We start from the raw sequence: 12,681 nt of genomic DNA on the forward strand, positions 1-12,681 counted from the left end.
ATCATTTTGCTTTTATATATTTCCAACCATTAAATTTGTATTATTATTTAAAAACAATATTATTAGATAAAAAAAAAGATAGATAGACAGAGATAGACAAAGAGAGATAGATAGAAACGATTGATTGTTTAATCTTTATAATTGGAATAACCCGAACACGGAAAATCAAATATCCGTCAACCATTATCATTTGGGCAATAATAATAATATTTGTAGAGACCAATACATTTTTGAATCCAAAAGGTAATCAATCAATTTCCAAATACCCATCCTCTTTCACACCTACCCTACCTACCCTTATTTACAGAGCATTGGGCAATTTTAATAATATTATAATTATTATTCCCATCGCCATTGTGTCATTTTACAAATAGTTATTATCGAGTATAATAGTAGTAGTAGTAGTAGTAGTATTATTATTAGTGATTGTAAATAAGTCTATCGTAGGTCATGTCCAAAAATATTATTATTATTCTATATTATAATATATATTTTTTAATTTGATCCATAGTACATTTTTGTTATTATAATTATTATTGTCATAAAAATCAACCAAATATCCTATAGCTATCTATACATTATCACTATAAAATTTTAATAATTGCTAATGGTCGAGGTAGGAAGGAAGAGTAATAATAATAATAATATTTAAAATAATTAATAATCACCAACAAAAAAAATAATAATAATAATAATAATAATAATAATAATAGTTAAATAGTGTGACATATATCTAGAGATTTAATATTTATATTTATAATTTATAATACCTCATAAAACATTTTTTGACAACCCCCCGTTTGTATTTGTATTTATTTTATCTATTGATAAAATTTAAACGATTAGAATAGATAGATTATTTTATTATATTGGAAATATTATTAAAAAAAATAACCAGTCATATTCATTGTGTGTAATAATTCATAATCAACAAAGAACACTTCCACACTTCCATCCTTCCTTCCACACAAATAAAAACATTAATATTTATATTTTGTTTGCTAATATAATCATCATTTTTTTTTAAAAACAAACATTTAATTTTATATTTTATTATTTAGGTTATAAAACAAAAGAAGAATCAAAGAAGATTAATAGAAGAATCATAAAAATTTAAATTCACATAAATAATAATAATTAGGTATTATTGAAAACAAGTACAAAAAACAAAAAACTAAAAAAATTGGAAATTAATTCGCGAATCAATTCTTTTAAAATCTAAATTAAATAACCTAAAAGAGAAGATATTCTATAAAAGTAAATAATATAAATATATTATCAACAACAACAACAACAACAGAACAACACAACAAGTGAACATCAATTTTTTAATAATAACAACATTTAAATAGTAATACCAAACCCTGATCAAACCAACCAACAAACAAACAAACAAAGAAATAATAATATAATTTAATTTAATTTTTCGAAAAATGGAAACTTTAACAATAGAACCTCAATCAACTGTCATTAAAGACACTACTAATAATAATAATAATACAACTACAGATAGTAATAATAATCAAGATGATCAATTAGACAATAACAATAATGATAGTAGTAGTAGTAGTGCAACTGCATCTTCATCATTTGATGTATTACATATTATATATTCACTTTCCAATTGGTTAAGAGGTATTGAAAACAAGGAGGAATTTGATGAAGAAGAATATAGAGTGAGAGAAAAGGAGTTGTGGAAGGACTGGGAATGGGTTTTATCGACGACCGAAGAGTTTGTACTCAAACAGAATCAGATCGAGAGTGAAAAGGTGTTGGGTGAGATCAACAACCTGAAAAAGACTGCCTCCAATCTAAAGTTGAAACCATTCTTTATCAATCGTGCATCAGAACTACTCAAACGTCAACCACAAGATGATGTTGAAACATTAAAGGCTCCACTCGACTCTTCAAAAAGATCTGCTGTCGTTGCAGCCGTCGTCAACATTATGGAAGAGGAATGGTTAAACTATATAAAGGAAAAGCTATTTAGAGAGGAATTTTTAAACGATAGTATTATAGAGTCTCAAGCTGCTGCATTGGAAGATTCATCATCATCTTCTTCTTCATCATCACAATCATCATTGGACGACCAAACTGAATCAGCTGAAGAAGGTTGGGAAGAAAAACAAATAGAAAAGGAAGATCAACAAGAAGAACAAGAGAAACCATCATTACCATCAATCGAACAACAAACAAATGAAGAAGAAATTAAAGATTTAAAATTAGATAGTACAACCTTTGATATGTTTGTTTTAAACAAAAACATTAACAAAATCACTTGGAATCAATTTATTGATAGTTTTAAAGGTCAAAAATATTCTAAAGGAATTAATGTTAGAATGGTATGTAAAATTTAATAATTATTTAATGAATAATGGTCGTTATTTTGTTTATTAATTTAATTTATTTACTATTTCTATAGAAAGATATTGGGTTTCAAGCATCACATGGATTTGATGGTTCATTAAATTCAAGAGTTTTGGGTGATATAACTTGGTCGATTTGGAATACATTGGCAACTGCATTAAAACAAATTAGAGAATTGACAGTTGAAGAATCCGATGGTTTGGTTGAAATTGTTTGTTCTCTTCAACCAACTCTTTTAAAACTTTGGTTAAATACAAAACTCAATTCAAGAGTTGGTGCCAAAAATGAAGGTCTTGTTGTAGAAAAATGGAAAAATGAAGAAGTTTTAAAAAAGAAAAAGTAATTATAAATACATAGTAGTTGTAGTAGTGAGCGACATATATTTAAAATTAATACTAATACATTTACTTTTTTTCTTTAATTGTTTTAGAATATTAGAGTTAAAGAAATCTGGTAAATTAGATAAATATACTGGAGAAAAGACCAAGATTTTGGCACACGAAAGAAGAGAAATCTCATCGCTTCGATCAACTTTGGAAAAGAAATTAAAATTACGAACCAATTAATTCATAATTATAATTTCCATCACAACCCTCCCTACTTTTTTTTTTTTCCCCATCCTCCGACTCTTTTATTCATATTACTCTTTCTTCTCCTTTTAGGATTTTTTAAAAGAAGAAGAGTATTCTATATTTGCATCGTCAACTATACAACATACATATCACACTATCTATATATTTATTATATAACAATCTGGAATAACCCCTATAATATCAACTAACTAACCCCCCCCCCCCTCCTTCTACCTACCCTTCTATCTATTTATTTATTATCTATTTATTTTAAATATTTGGATTTCCTCTTCCGTTTTCTCCTAAAATTCACTCATTATATATACACACCAATCAAATACATACATAAACCAACAGATCATTTTCCATCAACCATAGAGAAACCAAATCTTTTTAATAAATAAAATATACTCAACATGATGTATTTTTATATTTGTATATAAAACCAAACCAAACCATACAAACAAAAACATTTAAATTAATTTATTTGAAATTTTTATTGAGTGAGTTGAAGTTGTTTCATGGTTGCATCGAAAAGTATACTTTTCAATATATTGTTTCTCAGAGTTTAGATTAGATAGAAGAAGAAGAAATGGATAAATTTAATAGTTTATATCAACAATCTAAAGAAACAGAGTCAACATGGATCAATAGTTTAAAGAGTTTTAATGATATTCATGCTGGTATGTTCAAAGGCATAGTACTATAGAGCAAAAGAACACAAATGTTCTAACCATACACAATTTATAGATGATAGAGCATTCGAAAAGATCTATGGCAATGATAACAAATTTAAATTTGATAGTAATTTATTTGATATACTAAAGAGAGAATTGGATGGTCAAGTACAAATATCAGATAAACCATCATCAGCTGCGATCTATCAAACTCTTGTAGCTCTTAGAATATCTTTACGTGAACAAATTCCTCAAGAAGAATCACTTTTAATTCAAGTAAATATAGATAAGAAATAGAAAGAAGAAGGAGGAGGAATAAGAGTTAGGTTAACTCATTCTATTTCTATTTGTAGAATATAGGAAACTTTTTTAAACTTGGTAATATTGGAGAGAATGAAAAGACAAATATTTATTCAGATGAGATTAGAGAGGAAGCTTTAAAATCTTTACTCAATTGTACAACTAGAAACAAACGACTACAAGCCACCTTTGACACTGAAATGAATGGACCACACCTTTTGACCAAAGAATTGATCAATGGTTTGGATGACAAGGTTGCACTTCCAATCTATAAGATTCTCATTCATCGTTGTACACTACCAGAGACACGTGCAATTGTTTGTCAAGCTGGTATTATGGATCACCTTATCAACCAACTAGAAGTTCGTACCACAGGTGCCAACTTTGACCCATCTACCATTTTGGGTGATTTATTCCGTCTCACCTTTACCGCTACCATGCATCTCGGTCAATTGGACAAGTCTGGTGGCAAAACAACCGATCCCTCTGACAAGGAGATTGAACAATGTCGTAAATTCTTCCCAATCTACAAGCGCATATTTACCTATCATTGTGATCGTGACCATCCAATGTATGCAATTAAAATGGCCGTCATCTCTGCTCTTCTCAATACTCCAAAACAATTATTGGAAGAATTATTAGATGAAGTTGATCTATCTTATTTAGAAGATATATTAAAATCTCAATCTTATTTTGCTGACAAGTAAATTAAAAAACAAAAAAAAGAAAGAAGAAAAAGAATAATGTTTATTAATATCTTTATTTATTATTTAGACCAGAAGGACCAGGAGAATTAATTCCAATTTTAATGTTATTAACAAATATTACACAATATATTAAAGCAACTCGTGATAGATTATTTGTTTATACTTTTCCAGAGGAATTAACAAAGGTCACAGATGAAGCTGTTGGTATTACAATAGAGACACCAAAGGCTGCACTTCAACATGATACAGTTAGTTCAAAATTAATTCCATTAATGACAGCATCGGATATTGGATTAAAACATTTTGTATCTGAATTTTTCTATTATATTTGTGATGAAGATCCAAATGAAATTTGTAGAGTAACTGGTTATGGTAATGCTGCTGGTTTATTAGCAATGAAAGGTTTATTAAGTTTAGGTGGTCAATAAAAATAAATAAATAAATAAATAAATTAGATTCAAATACATATGTTTTCACTTCTTTATTATTTTGATTTATTTATTTTCTTTTATAAGTTTTATCTTTTAATAGAAAATCTTTTAATTGTTGAAGATCAGTTTTCCAAAGTTGATCAGATTCTTGAGATTGAATGAAATTGAATTCTTCGGTACGTTTTGAAAGATTTTGTGTGAGTGTATCAATCTTTTCCTGTGTCATATCGAGGATGGGAAGATTAAATAGGTAGTTGAACATTTCCTCTTGGTTTTGATTGGGTGCCAATTTAAACTTGTTTTTGTGTAGCTCTTCGATGATGAGTTGTTTGGTTTTACCACCAAGTTTGACCTTGCCCGATGCAATGAGACTGATAAATTGAATGGTAACATTAAACTTGTCGATTTGTTTCTTTAGACGATCTTGTAACATCTTTTTTCTGTCTACATAGAGTTTTCTACGGTACTGGAAGAACTCTCCGATAATTTCTTCGGTCGATTCATACTTTTTAATGTTTCCATTGGTATCAAACAACATCAAATTGGAATGAAGTGAAGAGTTGAGTTTGAACTTGTCAATCAATTCATTGTCTGTCATTTCGTCAATCTCTTCCAATTGATCGTTGGTAAAGTGGATGGTAAACGATACACTGTTTTCAGTGTTGCCATCATGATAGCTTTTGATGAAATCCTTTTCAACCAAATCATTCAAAACCACCTTGTAATCGACTGTCCATTTACCAATTGGCAAATCACTAATGACCAATGTACGACCAACGCGAGTAATCACACCAGATGTTTTGAATGATCCATTGACAGCATTACTTCCTCTAACAATGGTACCTGTAAATCCTCGGTACCATGGTACAAGTGCTTTCATTTGCTTTTGATTATTTAATAGATTTAACAAATAATCAATCAAATCAATTGGTGAATAAAGTGGTACACTATTTGACATTCCAACTCCAATACCATCTGACCCATTTACTAATATCATTGGTAATATTGGTACATAATAATTTGGTTGAATCATTTCTCCTTCTTCTTCTAAATATTTTAATAAATCTAAAGATAAACAAAAAATGAAAGAAAATAAAAGTATTAAAATTAATTTTCCATTTTCTATTTCTTTTTTTCTATTTTTTTTTTACCATCATCTAAATCATTAAAAATTAAACGAGTAATTGAATTTAATTTTGTAAATATATAACGAGGTGAAGCGGAATCATCACCACCTTGAAGACGAGTACCAAATTGACCTCCAGAAGTCAATAATGGGATGTTGTTACTACCAACAAAATCTTGAGCCATTTTAACAATGGTAGAAGAAAGAGATTGTTCACCATGATGATAGGCAGTATGTTCAGCAACATAACCAGAGAATTGAGCCACTTTGATTTCACTTGTCAACTTTCTTTTAAAAGCAGCATAAAGAATTTTACGCTGACCAGGTTTCAAACCATCCATGACCGATGGGATACTACGATGATTGGCAGCCCAACTGTAATGAATCAACTCTTTGTTGATAAAATCATCAAAACTTAATTCTTTGATTGAATGGTCTACAGACAATTGAGTAGTGTCACTTGACAATAACCAACGTTGACGTGCTTGTACTGCATCCTTGTTGAAAGCCATGGCAATAGCATTTGAACTTGGCTCACCGCTCCATGTAAACTTGATAATATGTTTTTTTAGATTGGAAAAGTATTCTTTGGCTTCGGCACTTGTATTGGTACCCAGACCCTTGTAATATTTGATTGTCCAACCCTTGGTGACTCCAGATTGTGAATTTTTTACCCAATTGTGATAGTCGTTCATTGTGAAAAATGCCTTCTTTTCCGATCCCTTTGATACCTTTATGATGGGTGTAACAAACTCTTCTACAAAGTCACGTTGTAATAGTTCTGGCCAGAAATAGTGAATAAAATTAATAATGAGACCCTTGATATGTGAACCATCATTATCTTGATCAGTCATAATCATAATCTTTCCATAACGAAGGTCTGCCATTGATTCCTCATCAATATACTTTTTCTTGTGTGACAAGCCAAGAATATTGGTAAGATTATTGATTTCTTCATTGTTTAATAATTGTTTTGGTGTTACATCTCTAACATTTAACAATTTTCCTCTTAATGGAAAGACACCATATTTATCTCTACCAATTACTCCCAACCCCGATACTGCCAATGATTTTGCAGAATCTCCTTCTGTTAAAATTAATGTACATAATTTTGATTTTTGTCCTCCTGCCCAATTTGCATCATCTAAATAAAAAATAAAAGAAAATTAAATGTTAACTATTTTTCTTTTTTTTTTTTTTTTTGATTTCTTTTTGATTTTACCTAATTTATGAATATTTTTTAATAAAGAAGCTTTTGAAGTTCTAGTACTAGAAGAATGAACCAATTCAGCTTGTTGTTTCATTAAAACCCAACCAGCAATTTTTTCAAGGATTTTAGAATTCTTGACAAAGGCGGCGAGGACGGGTTCTGGAATTTCAGGTTGAGAACCAAAGTTTTGATATTTTGTGGTAAGAGTTTCCTTGGTTTGAGAGTCAAAGGAAGGATTATCAATGAGACAATTGACAAAGAGAGCCAAGTGATGTTTGATGTTCATTGGACGAATTTCCAAATCATTGTATTTCTTTTTGAGACGATCTGAAATATAACGAACCACTTGATCGGCAATGAAATTGACGTGGGTGCCACCCTTGAGTGTATTGATACTATTTACAAAACTAACTTGCATAAATTGACCAGTATCACTTGTGGCCAACCCAATCTTCCAACGATCACCAACATTTGCAAACACAAAGTTGTCTGCAGTGTCGGATGGATTCTTTTCTTGATGTTTGGAGAGATGATGTTCGAATAGTGAAACGTAGGATTGGAAATTGTATTGAATGTGCTGACCGTTAAAGTAGACCTTGATATCTGGACAACATGCTGCGATATCATAGACACGACGCTCCATCAATTTGAGTACATCATCGTCACGAAGTGACTCCATATGGAATCGCTTCAAATCTGGACGGAATGTGATTCGAGTAAATTCCTGTTGATTCATTGGATGTACCGATTTGATGATTGGTTCTTCTCTCTTGCCCATATTATCCTTCCAACTTTGTGAATAGAGTAACTTTGACTTTGCATCATACGTCTCTACCTTGAAATCCGATGAAAAGATATTGGTCAACTTTGCACCAAAACCATTACGACCTCCAACCACCTTGAGCTCTGCATCATTGAAATTGGATCCACTCATCAATGAACCCATTACCATCTCGACGACATAGATCTTTTCACCCTTGTGAATAGATACTGGTATACCATGACCATCGTTCATGATTGATATCGATCCCTTGTCGGCATCAATATCAACACGAATGGTCGACATTGCAGGATCTCTTTGTTTATTATCCGCTGCATTGACCAAAATTTCATCAAATATCTTTAATAAACCTGGTATATACTTTGCCTTGATATGATGAATAAATGGTGCTACAGGTGTTGCCGATGACGATGATGATTTCTTTTTCGTCTCTTGATTAAACTCTGAATTTGATAATACCCATTGATCATCTTCTATTCTTTGAATAGTACCAATATAACTATCAGGTCTTAATAATACATGTTCAGTTGGTGTCTTTTTTTGATATATATCTTCGATTGACTTTGATTTTGAAGATCCACCAATAGTTGAAGCTGAATATAATCTCTTGTTGAAATTATTATTATCTTGAATGATTGTTGAAAGTAATCTATTTGATATTGAAAATGTTGTATTACTAGCAGTATTACTGAATGAACTCGTAGTAGAAGTAGTGGTGGTGGTTAAAGAAAGTGGTGGTATGTTGCTGCTGCTGCTGACATTCCTTGGATTTAATAATCTAATTACTAAATCTTTTTTTAATACTCTTGATACCATTATATAAAAAGTATTAAGAGTAATAAATAAGTAATATTAATAATTATAATGATCATTATTTGTCATTACCCTATGATAGGTCGGCTCTTTAAAAAAACAAAAAAACTAATTTAAATTAAATCGATCAAAAGAAGACACGAATAAAATAGTTGTCACCAAAGAAGAAACCCCTTTGTAGGTCCTCTATTTCCTAGAATTTATAATTAATTTATTTGTTGTTCGTCATGATCATTCTATATCTAATACTATAATACTATATTAAATTTCAAAAATTAAAATAAAATAATGAAAAAAAATACTTTTTTCGTTCGTCTTTTTGCTTTCTTTGTTTCATCTCACACTTTGAGTAGTTTTATCAAGACTATTATTCTTCAGAGTAGAGAGAGAGAGAGATACAAAAGAGAGAGAGAGAGAGAGAGATGGGTAGAAGATCATTAAAACCATCATCACAACATTATGGAAGTAATAGCAATACAAGTGGTAGCAGTGGCAGTAGTGGTAAAGGAGGAAAATCAAACGACGAACAAGATAATATGATCATATTACCAAGATGTTGGGATTACTTTATTAGATTCAAAGATCCTTTTATTATGCCATTTCAATCATATACTATAGAGATTAAACAAAGTTCAAAAGGTAAATGAAATTAAATGAAATGAGATTGACTTTGTGAAACTAGATCTGACACTATTCTATTCTATTCAATTCTTTTCAGGACCACGTGTAGGATCGACTGTTTGGGATGCATCAATTGTAATGTCAAAGTATTTTGACAGTGAAATTGGATCAAAAGCATTACAAGGAAAGAGAGTCATTGAACTTGGAGCTGGTGTAGGTCTATTGGGTATTAGTTTATCTTTGATGGGTGCTGACATTACTCTTACCGATCAACAATCAATGCATGAAATATTAAATCTAAATGTTAGAACTAATTGTCTATTGACTAAAACTAAAGTTGCCGAGTTGTGGTGGTATGTTAAAAACATATAAATACTTTAGGAATCATTTGATCAATTATTAATATTATTTTTTAAACTAGGGGAAATGATGTAACTGATTTCCATCCACCATTTGATATGATTGTTGGATCAGATTTAATGTATGAAGATGATTGTGTAGATTTATTATTGGCAAGTTTATTGGATCTCAGTTCATTCCATCCTAAAAAGGTGGCAACTGAAGAAGAGGAAGGTTATGGATTCCATACCAATATTCATAAAAAGAAACAACCAGATTCTAAAATACAAGAAGAAGAACAAAATGATTCATCATCACCCTCTACAACATCAACAACAACTAATAATAATAATAATAATAATAATAATGATATAAACTCAATAACTGAATCCATTTCAAATGTAACAATTCAAGAACAAAAAGAAGAAGAACAAAAAGAAGAAGAGAATGATAAACCAAAAGAAAAAGAAGAAGAAGCAGTAGCTGAAGAACCATTATATATGAAATCATCAAGATTACAAGCAGCAGATACAGTCATTTACCTTGGATATGAAAACCGTAGTATGAGTGCAGAATCTTTATTTATGAGTAAAGTTACTCAATTTTTTAATGTTGAAATGGTAAGAATAATGATTGATTATTAATAGCAATGAAAAACAAGTCAACTAAAAATAATTCAATTTTAAATAATTTATTTAGATTACAACAAGTCATCTTAGTCCAGGATTTAAAAACATTGATGTTAGAATATTAAAAATGACAAGAAAGGACTATAATCCCGTTGGTCATAGAGAAAAAAGGAAGCAAAAAATGCATTCGAAACAATTCTTTAATGGTTCAAACCAACCCGAATAAATAATAATTATGTATTCATTTGAGATAATCAAAGCATTCAATCGATAGCATTTGCATGTTGGGGAAATTTAATTTAATTTTTTATTTTATTTTTGGAATTGTGGACCTCATCAAAAGAATGGAATGACAAAGAAAGTTTTTTCACTTTTATTCTGCAACCATCGCCCAAAAGTATGTAAAAGATTATACTAACAAAAGATATAGTCTCTACTCTTCAATCATTGCGCAATAAGTATTCCACTTGCTCTTTTAGTGTTGCAAGAATGTTGAAATCCTTCGGAGTAGGTGTGTACATTTATCTGTTTTGTCCAAATGGTTGGATTGTTCCTAGAAGCATTGTCTACATTTTTCTCCACATGTTGTGTGTTATCATGTACTGGAATTGACTTTTGAATGAAGAAATACTGTACAATTGGAATAGCTGTCCCTTTTCGAGAGTCGACACTGGTGCATCCCAATCAAAGATCAACCAATCAAGATTCCCTCAATGTTCTGCCACCATTCTAGATTACAATCCTGTAAAGTGAGTTATCCAGGATTGTAATCTAGAATGGTAGTAGAACAGATGAGAGGAAACAAAACACCCCTGTAACTCTGGACATCTAAGAAGAAGAAGAAGAACAACCACCAAACAAAACAATAATTTATATATATAAATAAATATTACCACACACATAATTAATTAATTCTAAAAAGTATTCTTTTCTTTTCTTTACTTTACTTTTTAAACATCTTTTTTAAAAAAGAGTAATAGTATGATTTAATTTTATGAAATGGCTTTTATTTTTGAAACATGTTGTTATATTGATAAGTCTATTCTTTCTTGTTTCGCTGTTAACTGATGATAATGGTGAAATGACAAAAAAATATAACGACGCAACTAAACAGATCGAATAATTGTTTACTTCTTCTTTCCAAAAGTACGGGCACGTTCGAACTTGTTGCCCTTTTGGAGGGTTCTGGTACGGGTGTGACTGCCTGGGAGACCAGCAGCACGACCAAAGTATTTGTAGGCAGTTCTGCCCTTGACGGCACCCTTGATGAGGAAAGTGTTGTTTCCACGTGGTCTGAGGAGGGCCAATTGGTCAAAAGTGAGGCACTTACCACCGGCCTTGACAATACGGGCACGGACGGCTTCGGAGAACTTGAGGGCACAGATGGTGAGCTTTGGAGTCTCGATCAATCTTTCGTCGTCGACGACTGGACCAACGATGACGGCGATCTTACCGGCCTTTCTGTCCTTCATGAGGTTAGCAACACGTGACAAAGAGACAGCCATCTTGTTGACACGGGTGGTTATGAGTCTCTTCAAAACGATACGGTTGAACTTTGAACCGGTTCTACGTGAGAGGAAACGGTACAACTAAAAAGTATAGTTAATTTTAAGTAATATTGTGGATGATGTTAGTAACCTAAACTATAGTTCTTTCTTTTCTATTCTATCTATCCTACCTTGACCAAGAGGGCCATGTATGGGTTCTTGCTGACAAGGAACTTTCTGCCAGACTTTCTTTCGAATCTGTGTGATCTATCAATAGCCTATATTGTGTAATGAGTAGTGTGTATGGGGGTAAAGACATTGTTAACATTCTCTATTCTCTTTGTCTCTTTTCTTATCTATATGGTGTAACGTCATACCATTTCTGTGTGAGAGTCAAACTAAGCCTGCTTGATGCATAGAAACACTTGTGTATCAGGTCGAGACAGCCATCGTTGGCGGCTTCCTCGCATTGTTCGTCCAAAATCATTTTTTTCATTTTTTTTTCATTTTATTTGGCGAAAATTTTGCCCGATCCACACAAAGAACCCTAAACAAAAAAAACCGACTCTACATCTCTCTCTTTTACAAAAGAAACTTTAAAGTAGGAGAGAGCTAGCTAGT

The 12,681-nt window shown here is 31.1% G+C and overlaps 5 protein-coding genes across 5 annotated transcripts; 3 read left to right on the forward strand and 2 right to left on the reverse strand.

Moving 5' to 3' along the window:
• Nucleotides 1-1,433: 1,433 nt before the first annotated feature.
• DFA_03518 (uncharacterized protein) lies at nucleotides 1,434-2,933 on the forward strand (the record flags this gene model as incomplete). The annotated part of the gene is made up of 3 exons (XM_004363064.1): nucleotides 1,434-2,342; nucleotides 2,423-2,706; nucleotides 2,798-2,933. 3 exons carry the CDS (start codon nucleotides 1,434-1,436, stop codon nucleotides 2,931-2,933), a joined length of 1,329 nt encoding a protein of 442 aa, XP_004363121.1.
• A 598-nt stretch (nucleotides 2,934-3,531) lies between these two features.
• Nucleotides 3,532-5,051, forward strand: DFA_03519 (uncharacterized protein; the record flags this gene model as incomplete). The annotated part of the gene is made up of 4 exons (XM_004363065.1): nucleotides 3,532-3,622; nucleotides 3,690-3,892; nucleotides 3,970-4,619; nucleotides 4,691-5,051. 4 exons carry the CDS (start codon nucleotides 3,532-3,534, stop codon nucleotides 5,049-5,051), a joined length of 1,305 nt encoding a protein of 434 aa, XP_004363122.1.
• A 70-nt stretch (nucleotides 5,052-5,121) lies between these two features.
• top2mt (DNA topoisomerase II) lies at nucleotides 5,122-8,987 on the reverse strand (the record flags this gene model as incomplete). The annotated part of the gene is made up of 3 exons (XM_004363066.1): nucleotides 5,122-6,119; nucleotides 6,206-7,324; nucleotides 7,403-8,987. The coding sequence occupies 3 exons, from the start codon at nucleotides 8,985-8,987 to the stop codon at nucleotides 5,122-5,124; spliced, it is 3,702 nt and encodes a 1,233-aa protein (XP_004363123.1).
• Nucleotides 8,988-9,406: 419 nt separating this feature from the next.
• Nucleotides 9,407-10,799, forward strand: DFA_03521 (uncharacterized protein; the record flags this gene model as incomplete). Its single annotated transcript, XM_004363067.1, has 4 exons — nucleotides 9,407-9,623; nucleotides 9,703-9,958; nucleotides 10,027-10,564; nucleotides 10,644-10,799. The coding sequence occupies 4 exons, from the start codon at nucleotides 9,407-9,409 to the stop codon at nucleotides 10,797-10,799; spliced, it is 1,167 nt and encodes a 388-aa protein (XP_004363124.1).
• A 218-nt stretch (nucleotides 10,800-11,017) lies between these two features.
• On the reverse strand, nucleotides 11,018-12,556 carry rpl18 (S60 ribosomal protein L18; the record flags this gene model as incomplete). The annotated part of the gene is made up of 5 exons (XM_004363068.1): nucleotides 11,018-11,185; nucleotides 11,474-11,531; nucleotides 11,705-12,162; nucleotides 12,252-12,338; nucleotides 12,476-12,556. The coding sequence occupies 5 exons, from the start codon at nucleotides 12,554-12,556 to the stop codon at nucleotides 11,018-11,020; spliced, it is 852 nt and encodes a 283-aa protein (XP_004363125.1).
• Nucleotides 12,557-12,681: the final 125 nt, after the last annotated feature.

The sequence above is a fragment of the Cavenderia fasciculata genome (genome assembly GCF_000203815.1).
Source record: "Cavenderia fasciculata unplaced genomic scaffold Scf_Dfasci-G-b-205a01.r1-3, whole genome shotgun sequence".
In the NCBI taxonomy this organism is placed as follows: Eukaryota; Evosea; class Eumycetozoa; order Acytosteliales; family Cavenderiaceae; genus Cavenderia; species Cavenderia fasciculata.